Source organism: Hemicordylus capensis, chromosome 4 (genome assembly GCF_027244095.1).
Source record: "Hemicordylus capensis ecotype Gifberg chromosome 4, rHemCap1.1.pri, whole genome shotgun sequence".
In the NCBI taxonomy this organism is placed as follows: domain Eukaryota; kingdom Metazoa; phylum Chordata; class Lepidosauria; order Squamata; family Cordylidae; genus Hemicordylus; species Hemicordylus capensis.
This window is the reverse complement of record NC_069660.1, coordinates 307,661,391-307,679,442: the sequence shown is the minus strand read 5'-3', so window position 1 is coordinate 307,679,442 and position 18,052 is coordinate 307,661,391. Positions and strand designations below refer to the sequence as shown.

The window sequence follows — 18,052 nt, the reverse complement described above, 5'->3', positions numbered from 1 at the left end:
TCTGGTGGTCTGTAATTTTTTAATAGTATTTCAGGCAGGTGAACAAGAAGTGTGAAAGAATGCAGAGTATGCAGAATAGTTTAATAAACAGCTTTACATACAGTACCTTACATATAGAACAGTGTTTCCGCAAATTTAAATACATTTGTAATGTACAGTGGCTTGTACTCTTATCCCGGGGAACTTCAAGTTTACTGCCCCATCAGGCAGCTCACGTATGCTTTTATACCCATCACCAGCACTGGACCAGTCGGGGAGGCATAAAGAGTTCAAGTATCATGCTGTCACCTGTTACACAGCCCCTTTTGAACTGTCAAATGTTTTTAATTTTTTATTTTTTATTTTACAAATTTCAAAACCTGTACATACATTATTTTCATTTTCTTTTCTTTTTTAAGAAACTGCTAGTTAAAAGGTAACATTTTAAATATTTTGTCACCAAGGTCTTAGTCTATTGTAATAAAACCAGATGTGTCAATATAAATATGTCTCTAGATTTCAGTATGTAGATGGGTGTGCATATATATATATATTTATATATATATACATATACACACACATGCACATATAGCCCAACACGTATATTGTAGCACTGGGTGCAGCAAGAATGCAGATGAGCAAAGGTCAAAGTGAAGGCTTCGGACTTGGTCCAGAAACAATTAAAAAACGGCAACCAGAGAATATCTTTGGTTTCAGGATGCTTCGCCAACTCATAACTCAATGCATCTAAATTGATAACAGATTTTCATCCAGATCCACTCTGAAAGGGCAGCAACCAACATTGTGATTTTCATTCACATCAAGCACTCCTGCAGATCACACTCCAGTTTCTCCAATAACGTGAATTTGGGATAAAGACACAGATACTGATCAACTATTCTCGGATTCTTGGCATTCAACAGGTCTATCTTGCAGGTAGACACCCATGTAGTGTCTACCCATGTTGCGATTTCTCTCTCTCTCTCTCTCCCATTCTCTAAGAGAAAGTTTAAAAATGATTAACGTGGGAAATGGGACCCTGTTTTCACAGCCAGCCACCGGCATTTTGGATGCTCTTGTCATTCCTCAATCCAGCTGAGGATGATAAACAGAGCCACCCAGGATAAATAAATTTAAAATTGTACTGTGAGCCCTGAATACTGCAGCTATGGATAAGACAAACAAACTAGGTACGATTCTGGATTTGCTGACACCATGGAGGACTGGCTGGCAGTCAGGGTGGGGGGAGAGGTGAACACCCTTTGAACAACCCTCACTCTTGGTTCAGTGGTTTTCGAAAGCATTATTTGGCACTTCTGACCACTACCCTCCCACTTTTGTTTCTAAAAAGGGAGCATAAGATCATTGCAAGTAAGGTTTTGCTTAAAAAAATAATATTCATAAAGAGACCACCTCAAAAAAACAAAACAAAGTCCCTCTATTTTCATTACGGAAGCTAGTACTTCTCATTTTCCTGGATCACATCCACTGGACAAGGAAAAATGGGCATTCAATTTTTCCATCCTTCAAAAATACCGGCAGGTACAAATCTCCTTGTTTTGCTACGTACACTGGAAGAAACACGTTGCAGATTCACAACTTCTTTCAGCGTCGCTCCGAGGACTTAATAGTTTTCCCCCTCCCTTTTGAGTTTTCCCTTCTGCTATTGCCTGTGAAAACATATAAAACATGTATTCGTAGAGATTTCTACACCATTGTATAGAAGGAATAGTCTAGGCATTAATTCACCATCTTGCAGAACATACTGGTGAACCTTTCTGGAAATTCTGACCATTTCCCCCCTTCTCCAGAATGATGAGAGAATCTGCACAGAACAAGGAGTAGTGTTCAAACTTCTGTTCTGTTTTAATTGCCCTTTCCATAAAGTTTTGTGGATCATAAGAATTTCACTGCAAGGACCTATTTTGCAATCCTGAAATCTTCCTTTTTGTCATACTGAACAAAGGGTTGCTATTTGCTGGACTTTTCCCATGTCGGAGATGAGCTGCTTGATCCGACGCTTGAGCTGAGGCAGCCGTGCAAGAGGATCCGGTGGCTCCAATTCTCCAGTGAAGTCCAGCCAGCTTTCTAAAACTGCATACGTAAGAGAGACACAAGTTCGATGCACATAATATCAGGGAGGTTCCCAGATATTGTTGGACTACAATTCCCATAGTCTCCAACCACTGCAATGTGACATTATACAGTTCAGAATGTGATCACTTAATTCTTGAACCAAGCTTCTCCAAAAGGACACTTTCAGCCACTATCTAGAAAAGAGGTTCCCAACTTTGGCCCCCCTGCAGTCCTGTTTTGGACTACAACTCCCATCATCCCCAACCACTACAGCCTTGGCCATTGTGGCAGGAGATGATGAGAGTGGTAGTCCAACAACATCCGAGGGACCCAAGTTGGAAACCTCCCCGATAGTGTATTTGCACTGATATAATGTGTACCATATTTTCACACTAAGAACCTGTCCATGGCAAGTGCCCACACTTGTTTAGAGCCCAAGGTTTTGAGTGGCTCTTGCCCAGCTGCTCCCCACATTCTTCCTTTTTTTGCTGTTTCCTCTTCCTGTGCTTTACACACACACACACACACACACACACACACACACACACACACACACCTTGCTGTTTGAGGGAGGGCTGGGGGGGGTGCATGCCCTGCGTCCTTGGAGCAAGTGAGGGGATAAGATGTGCTCTGGGTGCAAGGCTGGGGGCAAGCAGGACGGCCACACTCCACTGCTACTCCCCGCCCCCCGGCTTACCAGTAGTATCCAGAACACGGCAGTGCAAGGAACTCCATCATCTCCCTTCTCCTTTGAGTGATGAGAAAGGCGACCGGAATTCCTAGCGCCATGTGTGCTGGACACTAAATGAGAGACTGGGCCCAATGCCATTGCCTAATCCAGCTGCACCTCTAATTTAGGATCCAGATGTAGTGACCGGACAGCCTTCCCCTAAAGAGTTAACCGGAAGTGAACCCTGTCCTGACTGACAGGCTGGTGAACTCCAGCCAATCAGCACACTAGGTGGGTGGGACCTAGAGAGCCATTGGGAAGAAGAGAAGAATCCTTTGTCAGAAGACGCTGGCTGGGAGTGCAGGAGGAGAAGATGTGGTCATGTGGTCTGGCTGCAGGAAAATCTCTCTGCAAGTCCTGGGAAGTAGGGATGAGCCCGGACCGGTCCGGAGGCCATTCTGAAGGCCTCCGAACCGGTCCGGACATGAGGGCGGTCCGGCACTGGTGTGGGGAGCTCTTTAAGGGCGGGGGAGGATGTACTTATCCCCCCCCCCCCGCGTTTCCCCCGCTGGCGCGTTCGTTATGTAAAGCTTTGGGGGCGGCAGGATACCTCCCTGCCGCCCCTTCCCCCAGTTGTCGGGAAAAGGCTTCAAAAAGCCTTTTGCACGTGCGCACGTCACGTCTCCGTGTCACATATTTTGTATCTTCCTGCATCCCTGTTCCTTGCAACTGGGGTACTTTCTGAAGTATTCTTGTAACCATTGACTATTTTTACTTGCAACTAAAAGCTGAGAGCCTCTCAGACGGCAGCGGTCTGTAGCCTTTGAATCAAACTTTTTTTTCTTTCTGTCCTTTGCATTGTACAAGCCCCTCTGGGTGGATTTTTGGCTCAGGAGAAAGGAGTTTTTTTACTTTGATACAAACACGCTTCAGTCTCTATCCACTTGAATCAGTTTTCTCACCATGGGTAGGCTTGCATGTGGAAGGTATTTGCATTTAGCTTAAAGTTACATAAAGGAGTTTTTCCCTGGGATTTCCACCCCAAGCCCAGTGGGGGTCAAGCTCTGTGATAAAGAAGGGTGGTAGTAGCAGCCATTTTTGAACCTACCAGAAATACATTAAAGTAAGGAAAAGCCTTGCCTGGAAAGCATACGGGGATGATTCAGCATTTTTCTTCCCTTCACATGGGTATGCTCTTAGACAAAGGCTTTAATCCGTTACACCAACTCATGCAGCGCTAGGAATTTCAGTCGCCTCTCTCGCTGTTCGAATGAGAAGGGAGCAGTGTACTATCATTTTTTTCCATCTGTGTGCAGAATGAGTTTTGTTCTGGGCGGCACTGTCAAGGCAGTGTATGTGCACATGCATTCAGAGTGGCGCCTTCCTGATTCAACTTGAGTGGGATCTAAAGTTAACTGAGCGGACATCAAAAAACTTGTGAGCATGCACATGTGTGTATGCCTTAGAGGGAACATTGGAAGGGAGGATTTGGAACTACTTAGAGCTGCGTGTGTGTTGGTAAGGACGGGGGGGGGGAGAGGTGAGGAATGGCAGTCGAGTGTGGCTGATGGGGGGTGCCGCAGTGTGTTGGATACTAAGCAGTTGGAGGAGGAGGAGTGGAGGAGTGGCCACAAAGGAGGTAGCTGACAGGGAGTTACTAGATAGCCCCGCACGCTTTCAAGTTCCCACACCCTCCTTTTCTTTTTGTAAAAAACTGTAGAATCCACGGGGAATGTGTTCTCATTTTTTTCATCTGTGTGCGGAATGAGTTTTGTTCTGGACAGCAATATCAAGGCAGTGTGTGCACATGTGCATTCAGAGTGGGGCCTTCCTGGTTGGACCCTGAAGGGTTGGACCCTGCTTAGATCCTGAGCAGGATCTAAAATTTACTGAGCAGACATTTAAAAAAACAAACTTGTGAGCATCCTCATGTGAACACGCCTTAGAGGGAACGCTGCCCACAGATTCTTGGTGCAAAAATATGGTATATGTAACTTGGCCACTTGTGTAGTCTAGGAGTAGACAAACGTTGGCATTCCGGCTGTTGTTGAATGAGAACTCCCCATGATGGGAGTTTTAGTTCAACAGGTCAAGTGCCAAAGGCTGCTTCACCCTGGTGTAGCCCAACAATACTGTGTCAAGTTTGAGAACCCTGCATTGTATCCGCATTTGTAACAGCTGGTGCAGTAGGCTAGTGTTGGGGGTCACATTCTGTGCTTTGCTGCACGCACATTGTGGTGGAACATGCACACAGTTGCACAACAGTGCTCTTTGCACAGGTGCAAAAATTGCGCAAATGGAGTTGCACAACCAACGGCCATTATTTCCAGTGGCCATTCACTGCTCGAATCAGTTTGTGCAATTTTTCTGCGTTTGCACAAAGAGCAGAACTGTTCGCACAGACTGCAAGCCATTATTTCCCCATGCTGGGGGAGGTGGGTGGAAGACTGAGGGAACAGTGACTTCTCGAAGCCACCAGGCAAGTTCATGGCTGAGGCAAGATTTGAACCAGGCACTTCCAACCGTTATGTTATTTTAGTACTGAAATTAATATGAGGTTGACTGCTTTTGTTTGGGTGTCGTGGTGGAGAGAATGGGTGTTAACAGATGGCTGCCCTACAATTATGGAACTCCCTTGGGAACATACGCCTTTTAAGCATTTCTCCAGAGACAAAGTCTTTGTGGCTGGGGATGATGGGAGTTGTAGTTCAACAACCGTGGGAGTGCCTCCAGTTGCTTACCCCTGCATTAGACTAACTGAAGTTATATTGTGTACACTGTATGCTAAATTGTACACCAGTTTTAAAAACATGTTGCCCACCCTTGGGATGGGGGCGATCAAGGTATAATCTTACTGCTTTAAGATAGTTACCGTCCACTTCCTTTTCGATCAGGTCCATTCTGCTAGTGACTTCATTCTGTACATTCTCTATGTGGGTGAGGAGATTTAGCTGCCACTGAAGACGGGAATCTACATGTTCTTCAGCTCCTCTTTTTTCATTAAATACAAACACAGTGTTCCCTTCGGCCGAATGCCTCTGTGCAAAACAGAAAAACAGTTAGCAAAAGGTTGGGTCCCGTTTTAAGGCTGCAACTAGTGTAAGGTGGGGTCACCACGTGTCCACCCAACTCCACCATCTGTCTTGTTGCTGCAGGAGTGAGATGAAGCAGAGCTGCTCATGGTGACTCAGCACAATGAGAAGGCATCCAAGGTGACGCTCTGTGCAAAGGTTGCCTCGTCTGAAACTCTTGGACCCATCTGCCTGGAACTCAAGTGGCAAGCAGCCCTAACAAGAGTCTCCCACCCCTGGAAATGTTAATATAGCACAAAATAGTCACAGGCAATTCCATGATTTCCCATTACTACGAGCGATCCCACAAATTCAATCTGGCCCTCTGTATTAGCTTGATCTGGCCATTTATATCAGTGAATGATACAACTGCATCTGAACCTGATCGGATCCTCAGTTCTGTGCACAGCCCTGCTATCTGTTGTATTTATTCGTTTTAGAGGCAGAAAACTTCTAATTCTCTTCGTTTGTAGACATCTGCTGGCAGCAATCCACAAGCTGGAGGTGAATATGCACAGGACTTCTAGACTGCTAGTCACAAACCAATACCATTTCTTGACCCTGTCCACCACCATATCATCCCTCCACTTCTCACTGAAAAGTACCTTTGGATATTCATTTATCTAGCTCAGTATTGTCTGCACAGACTGACAGTGGCTTCTCCAAGGTTGCAGGCAGGAGTCTCTCTCAGCCCTGTCTTGGAGAGGCTGCCAGGGAGGGAACTTGGAACCTTCTGCTCTTCCCTGTGCAGCTTCATCCCCTGATGGGAATATCTTCTAGTGCTCACACATCTAGTTTCCCATTCATATGCAACCAGGGCAGACCCTGCTTAGCTAAGAGGACAAGTCATGCTTGCTACCACAAGACCAGCTCTCCTTCAAACCAGCTCTCCTCTCCCAAGGGGTATGCACCCAGGTCCAATTTTAAGATGATTTGTGTACAGTAATTTACACAAACACATATACGAGGGTACAGATGCCTGTCCTCTTGTACAACGTAATGTCTGAATGGGGCTGCAGCTGTTGCAACTTCCTTGGTCCTCTCTGCTGTGATGGAAGGAGCAGCCAGACACTGCTGGTGGGTGAGCCAAGATGAGAGGGGGCTGGAACGTGACTCTCTGCAAACTACGATGGCAGCTGTCAGAATTGATAGTGCCATAGTCAAGAGGTTTTTGACCACATGGAGGCTTGTTCATGGGCTCAGATGCGAGCCAGAAGCAGTTCTGTGTGTGTTGCATAGACACACACGACTATCAGTATCTGACTTTGCATTTGACATGGCACATCACATTGAATACATCAGTGAGCAGTTGTTTTAAGAGGCAAACAAGTCCAAGGTTTTGCTGACACAGATTACCCAACAAAGTGAAACCAACAACAATGGAAGAGTTTTTCAGAACGTCAAGGTTCACTAATTGCTCCATCTCAGTCTCCCAGGCGCACACTGAGTGAAGGAGCCCTTGAGCTCCCCAGCTGGGCTCTGCAGTGCACAGATATTCAAAGAGTCTCCAAGAAAGGCAGAGACCCCTTTAAAGAAACAAACAAAAAACCTCAGGGCACGCTGCACAGACACAGTAGGAATAGTGGGTAGTTTTCCCAAACCACATTAGTGATTGGGATGAGCCGGGAACTAGGGATTGGTTCCTATAGGGGACCAGAGATTCTCACAAAAGTAGAGGAGCAGGATTGACTACATACAACCTTCGATTTGTAAGAACATCTATAAAATCTGGAGCTGGGGCAAAGCAATGCAGCTGCAGGAAAAACTAGAAGGGAAGAAAAGAGGCTTACAGAACTACCTGAGCACAGGGTGAATTTTTAGCCAAGTCAAAGAGGAAATCCTTACAACATTATGAATTCCAGAGCACATCTGAAACAGACATTTCAGAAAGCCACGAGGACACAAACACAAAAACCATGCAGAAAATGTGATGGCCCTACAGGAAAATCTTGAAAAGAAAATATTTGAAGGAGCTTCAACTCTAGTGTTATTTCCATCAACTACAGGCCATAACCGAAATACAGGATACAATCAACAGGAGACATGTGCTTCAAATGTTTCAGTAGGCAAAAAATCAATTGACAAATGAGTCTTCAACACACCAATCTAACCGTAAAGTAAGCTTCTCTCTTCCTGGCTGCTTCTTGCATGGACAAAGCAAAGCATGGCATGGCATGAATGAATAGAAAAGGATCTGGATGATGATGTATTCCACCCAGAATCATGAAGCTTATGGATACTGGGGGGGGTGGGGAGGGGCAGCAAATGCAGAGCAAGCAATGGGAGTTTGTGGCACTTCTGGGCAGGAGCAGAACAGCCTAGTTATGGCACAGGGGTCAGACCTGCACCCTGCTACTGCCTGCTCTGAAAAGGACTTAAAATGACTCTAAAATCATTCCAAGCAGGGCTCGGGACATCCACTAGTCTATTTGTTTATCAAGCTTGTACACCGCCCCAAACTTTCGTCTCTGGGTGGTGTACTCACTGTGCACTCCCGGGAGGCGAGGGTCCTTTAAGGCGCAAGGAGGGTGCCCTTACCTATCCCACTGCTTTCCCCCTGCCAGCACTGTTCCTGAAAGCATTGGTGCGGGGCTGCAGCCTACCTCTATGCAGCCCCAGTCAGCCAACGCGGATGGGTAAAAAATCCTGCCCACCCCCCCCAATCGGCTCGAACGCCGGACTTTTGAACTGGTTCGGCACTCCACAAAAGGAGTGCCAAACCGGTTTGTGCACATCCCTAATGTCTGCTCATTTAATTTTCGGTCCTGCTCAGGCTGAATGAGGAAGGCCCCACTCTGCACGCACGTGCACACACACTGCCTTGATACTGCCGCCCAGAACAAAACTCATTCCACACACAGATGAAAAAGATTAGAGGGAACAGTGCTCCTGATTCCAAGGTACAGAGGACTGCACAGCCTCACTTTCTCATGCATTTGACCTGTTTTGTGGCACATGTGAAAAAAAGCCAGCCAGCAACATCTCTGGAATGGACTCAAATGCTTTCCTTCCACTTGCTCCCCAGAGGCAGAACCGCAAACTACGTGCAGGCCCCCGTGCCTTGGTCTTTTGCCTCTAGCCATCTACTGCACCAGGGAGTAGGCTGCAATGATGCACGAGTAGCCGGCAAAAGGGCAGGCCTAGCTATGCCACCTCAGGTCCATGTGGCCTGCTGCTCCTTGCCCGGAAGTGACATTAGCCCTCCTCGCTTGATACACTCAGGAACTGCCTGTCCCACTTGCAGAATTCAAGGTACATATAACATAGTCCCAATTTGTTCGTGAAGGCTTCCAAGAAAAAAATCGCCCTGCCTTCAGCTGATCCCCTTGCTAAACTGCTTCTACAGTTAGGAAGTGGTTAACTCAGGTGTACCTCTCTCTCCTGCTTAAAACCTCTGCTTCAAGTTCTATCCTCAGTGGACAGAATGAACCATCAATGCAGCTCTTCTTTCCAAGATGCTTTTAAATATCTGTTAAGATGCCATCATATTCTCCCTCCTCCTCCTCCCCCCAACCTTCTTTTCTCTAGACTGAAGATACTACAGGCATTTACTCTATCAGAAAGCAACTTCTGCCTTCATAATTAAACCTTGGAAGCTTCCACAGGTGAACGGGTAGCTTTACCTGATGGCTGAAACCATCTTCTTTAGCTGAATACTGTAAACAGTTTTTATCCTCTAAGAGAAGTTCCTGATCATCTTCAAAACTGCTGGTGTCGTCATCTGAGCTTATAGGGTCAGTCATCGATTTGCAGTCTTGACCAAAACTCTGTGGTTTCTGGTAACTGTGCTCACTGGTAATGTACGTTTCCTCCATCCTCTGGGGCAAACTAGGGGGCTCTTTATGGTTTTGACCATGACACGTCCTTTCAGAGGGGTTAACTGTATCTGGCACAGCCAGTACCCTTCTTTCCACTTCAAGAGTTATTTGGTCTTGATCCTTCCGCACACCTGTACAAGCCCACAGATGAAGGTCAGGGTGATGCTTATTCCTAGGAAGGAGGAGATGGCAGGGTCAAGTTAGTATAGAAGGGAAGTCAGCTTAAGCGCAGTCCTAACAGAAGGAAATCTAAACCTTTAAGTATATAGAGAGATGAGCAGTTTCCTGACATGGAACACTGCAGTCGTTGCATGTCCAGTCCACAATCACACAGAAAGGATTCTCGTGCCTGAGACTGGATCTCTGTGTGCAGCAGAATGGGGTGGGAATATGATAGTAAAACAGACTGTGCCACTTCAGACAGGGCAGATGGGAAAAATCAGAGTTTTGAATTCTCACTTGCATGAGAAAAACCTTCCCTGTAAGAAAGCACAAGCATGACATGGAGAGGAAAGGGCTAGAACCTTTCTCCCTGATACAACAGTAGTTTTCTTGAGGAGTTTTTACATGGTGGACCATTCAGAAACAGTATATCCTCCCCAAAGTCTGAAGTGGTACATTCCACTTTTTCTGCTGCATGTACAGACCAGGCCTAACTGTTCAGTCAATAACGGTAAAGTTGTGCCGTCGAGTCGGTGTCAACTCCTGGCGCCCACAGAGCCCTGTGGTTGTCTTTGGTAGAATACAGGAGGGGTTTACCATTGCCATCTCCTGCACAGTATGAGATGATGTCTTTCAGCACTTTCCTGTATCGCTGCTGCCCAATCTAGGTGTTTCCCATAGAAACATACCAGCGGGGATTCAAATCAGCAACCTCTTGCTCCCTAGGCAAGCCATTCCCAGCTGTGCTATTAGGTGGCGAAATCACACCAAGTACTTAATCCTTATATAGCTGCTAATATTCAGTTTATTGTTGTATGCTACAGTAAAAAAACCCTGTAGAAACTGTTCATTCAGCCAGCACTTGTTGCAGAGTTGTTAGTCTATGAACCCCATCAGACAGAGTAGCACCACTTGACTGCCAGCTACAGAGATGAATGCAGACAGGGAGAGGGGAGAACACTGAGTGCCTGGATCCAATAGAAGTTAAAAGCGATAGATTGTGACCCTACATAGAGAAACAGTGATCCAGAAAAGCTCTTAATCTCGGGGCACAGCAACTTTTTGGCTGCTGGCCAAAATAAATTCTCAGCATCTTCTGTGTATCTAAAGGATATCACTGGGTTGTAGGCAACTGTAAATTATAATCTTCTATATATTTAATACTCTAAGACGTACCCATGGCAGCTCCCGTGAGAGTTTGGAGATCTGCCAGATAGCCACGGGTTCTGGCGGGAGGGAAGAAAATGGTGGGCTGGCCAGCTGGCCGACGGGGGGTGGGGGAGCGGCAGGGACGGAAGGGGGAAGACGATGGTGGCGGGTGGGTGGCACAGCCTGCCTCTCTGGCCCGCCTGCCAACCAAAAGGAAGAGGCACCCAGCCGAGGAGGAGAAGTAGTGGCCAGGCCGGCCAGCCGTAGAGGTAGAAGAAGATGGCCGGGGGGGGGGATAAAATGGGGGAGGCAGGGAGAACTAGGGGTGCAGATGCTCTGTGCCAGGTCAGCTAGTCCAATATAATCTCTCTGGACAGGAACACGTCATGTCTGTGCTCTGTACTGTGCCGAGCACTTGTTCTCACTAATCCCAGCTAACTGAGCAAAGAGGAACCTTCTAAAGTGGTGGTTTTCTTATATTTAGCAGGGAGAGAGCAACTGGCCGTATCCAAGCCCCAAACAGCATCCCTCCCAGTGGCTGTCGCTGGAATCTATCTTGGGTTTCGTTTCAGAGGGTGAGCCCTTTGGGGACACCCTGCACATCTTATTCTTTCCCCCCCCCAATGGAAGTTGCTTTGTGAACTTTGTTGTTAAAAAGTGGAAGAGTAATAATATTTAAGAGTGATACTAAGCTGGTGAAAACGGGGGAAGCTTTACCAAATGAATTTAGTCCGTGCCCCACAGCTACCGTGATTCCTAGCAAATGTATTATTCATCTACTAAAAAGAAAACACTCCATATTCCCAACTGCTGTTGGAGGGGAAAAGTGAAAGGAAGAAAACTGCAACATCAGAACACGTACTTTAATATCCCAATCTTCAGCTGTAGGCCACGCAGTATTTCTGTAACACCATACACATCAGCCAGGAGGTGGTGTGTTGACACTATTTTTTTGGCATTTAAATGAGAGTAGTTCTCTTTTAAAAATGACAGACCACACATGTGTCCATTATTCAACCAGTCTCTATCATAGAGATATTTGGCACTCCATCGCTGACCTAAAGACAATGAGAAAAATCAAATTTTATTATGTTGTCTCCGTCAAGATGGCCATTCCCAAAGTCCATTTCTTCCACTATGCAGTGAACAGTCACATTAAGAGAAATGTGTCCAGTTTTGCAGCAATGGCCTTAGGTGCTCTTCTATCTATAACTGATGAGAAGACTATCTTTTTTCTGTCAAATGTAAATAAACCTAGTGACAATTCCTGGCTAAATAATTCTGTATACATAGCATACAAATAATTCTGGGCTAGTGACAATTCTGGGAAGTTCTGTAGTAGCTTTCTATTGTATTCAGGGAACTGAAGCTGGAAATTTTAGCCTATGCATTTTAAAGTAGCTTAAGGTGAAACATACCTTTTAGAAACTGACCCTTTTGTGATCCAAGATCAACCAAAATATCCTCTGAACAAAGTCATCTGGATCCAGAGAGAGATGTTCTTGGTAACTGACTGCTCTCCCCAACCCACCCTCAGTTATGAGATTCCCTCTTAGAGATTTGCTAAAGTTGGAGCCTGAGCATTTTTAGAAACAACGCAGGACTGGTTTGGTGGGGCAGATCAGTATTAAGCTGGCAGAGATAGGGAGTTTTTTTTGTCGTACTAAGTTGTATTCTGGGATGGTTGGACTTTTAAAAATGGGTTTTTTTTACCTGACCAGAGCATTCAAAAGATAGTAACTACCATTATAGCGGCACCTAGTGGCAGAACACGGTATTAGACCAGTGCAGCTGGGACAGAAAAAGAATACCCATGTAAAATAGTAACCATAGAACTGTGCAGGCATGCTGCTTCTGTGGTGGCTTTTCTCAGTCACAAATGATGACTGAATAAACACTCCCTTAGTCATTGTAAGTATAGAACCGGCCAGTGATTGTTATGCCAGTTAGTTAACATGATGAAGAACAAGCTGAACATTTCAGAACTTAGCTTGAAAGTTTTACTCTTACCAGGCGGGTCCCTGCAAATGTAGCAGATGTACTGTTCTGGAATGCTGTCTTCCAACAACCCCATACACACACTGTGCTGCCAACACAGACACTCTTCACACTGTGGGGATGGGGTGGGGGAGAGAAGACAATGCATGATGAGAGAAATATAGTTCTATTTCTTTGCTTGATTAACATACAAGGAAGAAGACTCCTAGAGTTATCATACTATGAACAAGATTTGTGTCTAATGCTGTCAGAGGCAGAGACAATTATTTTGATGATGATGATGATGTTGATTAATAATAATAATTAGATTTCTATGCCACCCTTCCAAAAATGGCTCAGGGCGGTTTACACAGAGAAATAATAAACAAATAAGATGGATCCCTGTCCCCAAAGGGCTCACAATCTAAAAAGAAACATGAGATAGACACCAGCAACAGACACTGGAGGTTCTGTGCTGGGGTTGGATAGCGCCCGTTACTCTCCTCCTGCTAAATAAAGAGAATCACCATGTTAAAAGGTGCCTCTTTGCGAAGTTAGCAGGGGTTTAAAGTTTGCTTAGTGCTGAGAACCGCAAACTCTTTGTCCCGAAGGCACTGCTGTTTTGTTCAACGGAAGCAAAATACTAACACAAATAATATGAGCTACAGTCACTTTTCCTTCCAAGAGAGGACAATGAAGACTGAACCAAGGCACACACCATCAGTGCGAAGCAGATGGTGCCAAGCCTTTTTCATCACCAAGTGGTGACAGATGCAAGTTCATAACTCAGAATGCTGTCCTCAGAAAATCTGACCGCAAGCAATTGATTTCTCACCTGAATCATGAAGCCATTTTCTTCATCCATTTCACAGATGCACCTGACAATTTCATTGAGACTGTCCTCTTCATCCTGAGATTCTTCAAAATTTGTTGAGTCAAAGTCCTGATTGTACTCATCGCCACTCAGGAGCAAACTCTCAGTAGAAGAGTCATCCAAAAACTCCATATCAGAGAGGTCTGAAATTTGTAATAAAAAGTCTGCTAAATATACAGTACTACTACACAGATTTATATACCGCTTTTTAACCATTTTTCAAAGTGTTTTACATAGAAAAGCAAGCCAATAAATAAGATGGTTCCCTGACCCCAAAGGCCTCACAACCTTAAAACAAACATAAGGTAGACACCAGCAGCCGCCACCGGAGGGATGCTGTGCTGAGGGTGGATGGAGCCAGTTGCTCTCTCTCGTCTAAACAAAAGGAATCACAATTTTAAAAAGGTACCTCTTTGCTCAGTTAGCAGGGGTAACAATATTTGAGAAATGGGTGGCATAGGACCTTAAGAGAGAAAGGCTTGGTTTGGACACAATACTAAGCCATATTTTAGTTCCCTGTCACACACGTGAGACGACGACATATAAAGCTTTCACTTTTAGAACAAACTGCAGTTTTCAGATATCATTCAGAACAGGAAACTGCACTTAGAACAGAGTGAAAGCAGAAGCTTTGAAGCACTTGATTGCTCGATCCACCTGATCTCTGGGGTACCAGGAGGAGGGCCACATGACACAGGTCCACATGGGACCAAGCAGTTCTCAAATACCAGCTGAAAAATGGTTTCATAAGAACATAAGAACAGCCCTGCTGGATCAGGCCCAAGGCCCATCTAGTCCAGCATCCTGTTTCACACAGAGGCCCACTATATGCCACTGGAAGCCACAGGCAGGAGATGAGGGCATGCCCTCTCTCCTGATGTTACTCCTCTGCAACTGGTACTCAGAGGTACTCAAATACTAACTTAGCCACATTATTCTCCCTCTCTCCCAAAAGCTATCAAATGTAAGCAGAGCACATTTGTGGTACTGGCAATAGGACTGCACAACTTTCAGCACTTTTCTAAAATGAAACGTGGATAACAAAGACAATGAATATGCTCAGAATAAGAAACAGCAGAAGAAATATAGAGGGGAACATTGCATTTAAATATGGGAAAACATTTATTGAGTAGTGTACTACAGTGGACAAACTCAAGTGTTTGCTCAAGTGAGCAACTTTATAAAGTGTGCTGACAGTGATTAGCTCATGTGGTTTTAATAAAGAAATTGATAGAAGACAGGTCAAGTCATAGGCTGACATACTACGCAAAGTTCAGTGTGTCGTAACGCAATGTGCACAGAGCTGCGCAAGAGAGCTCTTGCACAAATACAAAAATGACACAAGTGCAGCCGCATGATGGTACAGCCAGTATTTGCAAAGGCCATACTACTGCACAATTTTTGTATTTCTGCAAAAGCACTCTTGCACAACTGCACACAAGATGCATTACAAAGTGCATGGAGCTTCGCACATTATATCAGCCATGACAACTATATTCAATTTCCATGTTCAAGGGCAGAATTTCTCAGATTTCCAGATGTGGGGAACGAACAACTGGGGATGCAATCTCCAACATGCTCCATTTCTGTGTTTTGCAGAGGCATCTGGCTGGTTTCTGTGAGAAACCAAAGACTACCTTAGAGAGCTCTTGTAAGGATTACCATAATTTATGGCAGAAACGCCACAGCGGGTACATTTTAAAAAGTTGTTTTTTGCTTCCTGCAGTGTTTATGCTGATGCGGCATTTACCCGCAAATGGAGGCGAAGGAGGCTGCCGAGGAAGAGGATGTGGTGGCCACGGAGACCGACACAGGAGCACAACGGAGGATGCTTCGGGAGGCTGGGGTCAGCAGCCTGTTTTAAGGTGACCCATCACAGGCCATGGAGGAGGAGGGGTGGAAGAGGACCAAGCTGGGTGAAGAGGAAGGGGGTGGCAGCAGCAGCAGCAGACGAGCTGGCCCAGCCTTCCCCACTAAGAAGGTGGCATGGCGGCAGCACAGCAGGGCCCTCTGACCGATAAGAGGCTCCATGCTGCGGAGAGAGCCCCCGAAGCAACCGAGTCCCCCCACTAACCCATATTTAATTGGTTTAGCTGCAATGTTTACGGCAATGCAGCGTTTCTGCAATTTTTCCAGCCTTTTTCTTTACTGCAGCTTTTATGCCGATCCAATGTTTCTGCCGAAAAGTACGGTACTGAAAAAATGTATGTGAAGCATTTTGATCACACTTTCAAATATTCTCTATACTTGCCAACTGTTATTAAGCAAACTGGTTTGGATCCAGAGAAACGTGAAAGGAGTTCAACTCATGCAATGGGGTTTTTCTGCCTTCTCCTGTCCACTGCAGCCTCCTGAAAACCCAACTGTGAGGTTCCCAAATGGTTTGGAACAGGGCACAGTGGGACTCAGTGAAATTATGGAAAGGACCTTGCACAAGCAGAAGGGCCTTTCCACTCACATTGTGCACCTCAGGAGACAACCCAGTATGACAGCTAACGTGGCACATCCTGTTCCCCCCTTATTTCTCTGTGTGAAAAATGGAACCGATTTTTAAGAAGCAGAATTTCATATAGGACAGCAAGCCTACTTTCGCCACTTAGGTCAACAGACAGAATAGCCCTGGGGTACTGGTAGGATGTATTCTTCTCTGTGGTCGTGCTTCGCAGTGTCAACGAGCTCCCAGAAGACCTGGTGAACGGAGAGGAGCACCTGTCCAAGTACTCGAGAGAACTGTCTTCGAAATCCGAATAATCTGCAAAGTGATCATAAAACACAGTTACACAGTACTGAGTGAAAATCGAGGTAAGATAATCTCAAAAAAATCTTCAAGAAAAACAAACAGCAAACTGTCATCAACTCTTGCTGCCTTTTAAAACTGTTTGATTACAACTTCTTGCATGTTGCTTCAGCTAGCCCTGAAGCAATTTATGAAGGAAACTAAATCAAGCAGCAAGGTCAAGTTTGCAGTTTGTCACTAATGATCGAACTGCACAACTCCAAGCAGCTGTACTTACTCAGAGAAGTGACAAAATACTGACTGGGTGAGTGACTTGCTCTTCCCTTTTCATGCCTTCCAGTAACACACAGAAGTGGAACTTGCACCTCTCTGTGGCAGCAAGATGCATGGACTTCAAATGGGTGCAGATCTCACACATCTGGCCACAGGGCAGATGTTCAAGCCTTACCTTACCATGTTACCCCAGCTAACTGAGCAAAAAGACACCCTTTAAAGTGGTGGTTCTCTTATATTTAGCGGGGGGGGGGAGCAACTAGCCCTATCCAGTCCCAGCACAGCATCCCTCCAGTGGCTGTTGCTAGTGTCTGCCTTAAGTTTCTTTTCTTTTTAGATTGTGAGCCCTTTGGTGACAGGGGACCATCTTATTTATGTATTTATTTTTCTATGTAAACCGCTTTGAGAACTTTGGCTGAAGAGCGGTATATAAATATTCATAGTAGTAGTTAATCAAGAATATGTGTGATTCATGCAACAATTTTTCACTCTTCCTCTAAATATGCAACGTGGGTGTTCACAAAGTGATCCAGAAGCAGTCCACTCCCACCCTAAATCTGTGAAAAACAAAATGGCTGGATGTCCAACAAGAACGTATTAGGGCACCCCATTGCAACACCAAGGGCAAATGGTTCAACAAGCACTTGACACATATTGCATATATTAACACAATGAGCACATCTAGTCATGGACTACTTGTGCACACATGATGCTAAAAGAGCGATTCTCTCAGTGGTCTACTAACCCTTAAAGTACACTATTTATACATGACCACTTGACACTACAAGATACATGGGGGTGCATATTTGACGGCATTTTATTTCCACTGCCAAATCCTGATCTAATTATAGATATGTGCATAGATCGTTGCTGTGCTGGATCTATGTAATAGGTCAGGCCTGCAAAACATAAGGCCCAGAGGCTGGATCCGGCCCACAGGGATACTTTTGCTGGCCCATAGATGGAAATATTCTGCCACAGCAGCAGGAACCATGAAGAACTCTTGGCCTGCCTTCCTGATGAGCAGCAGCAGCTCAATGCAAGTGGCCACTTGAGAGCAGATGTTCCCTGTCCTTGGGCTAGAGCGCACCAATACCATCCCTCTTTCCCTTCCCCCCCCCCCGACTCCAACCCTACCTTCATTAATATTTTAAATAATTTTAATGTTAAGATTAGTGTGCTGAAAATTGACCTTGAGCCCCTCACACTGTCATGGTTGGTTCTGATGCATTTGCATTATGTACCCCTGTTCTAGATGAAGGTTTT

The 18,052-nt window shown here is 45.4% G+C and overlaps 1 protein-coding gene across 6 annotated transcripts in view; it reads right to left on the bottom strand.

Annotated features, from left to right (window-relative positions):
- The window catches only part of PHF20L1 (PHD finger protein 20 like 1), a 70,528-nt gene continuing 52,476 nt past the window's right edge, over positions 1–18,052 (bottom strand). For all 6 annotated transcript variants that reach the window (XM_053313625.1, XM_053313624.1, XM_053313626.1 and 3 more), the window contains 7 exons: positions 16,364–16,528; positions 13,738–13,919; positions 12,936–13,035; positions 11,788–11,983; positions 9,420–9,786; positions 5,598–5,763; positions 1–2,073 (listed from right to left, as the gene is read on the bottom strand). In XM_053313625.1, coding sequence (XP_053169600.1) covers positions 1,931–2,073; positions 5,598–5,763; positions 9,420–9,786; positions 11,788–11,983; positions 12,936–13,035; positions 13,738–13,919; positions 16,364–16,528 — 1,319 coding nt within the window. In that variant the 3' untranslated portion in view covers positions 1–1,930. The remainder of the gene's footprint in view (positions 2,074–5,597; positions 5,764–9,419; positions 9,787–11,787; positions 11,984–12,935; positions 13,036–13,737; positions 13,920–16,363; positions 16,529–18,052) is intronic.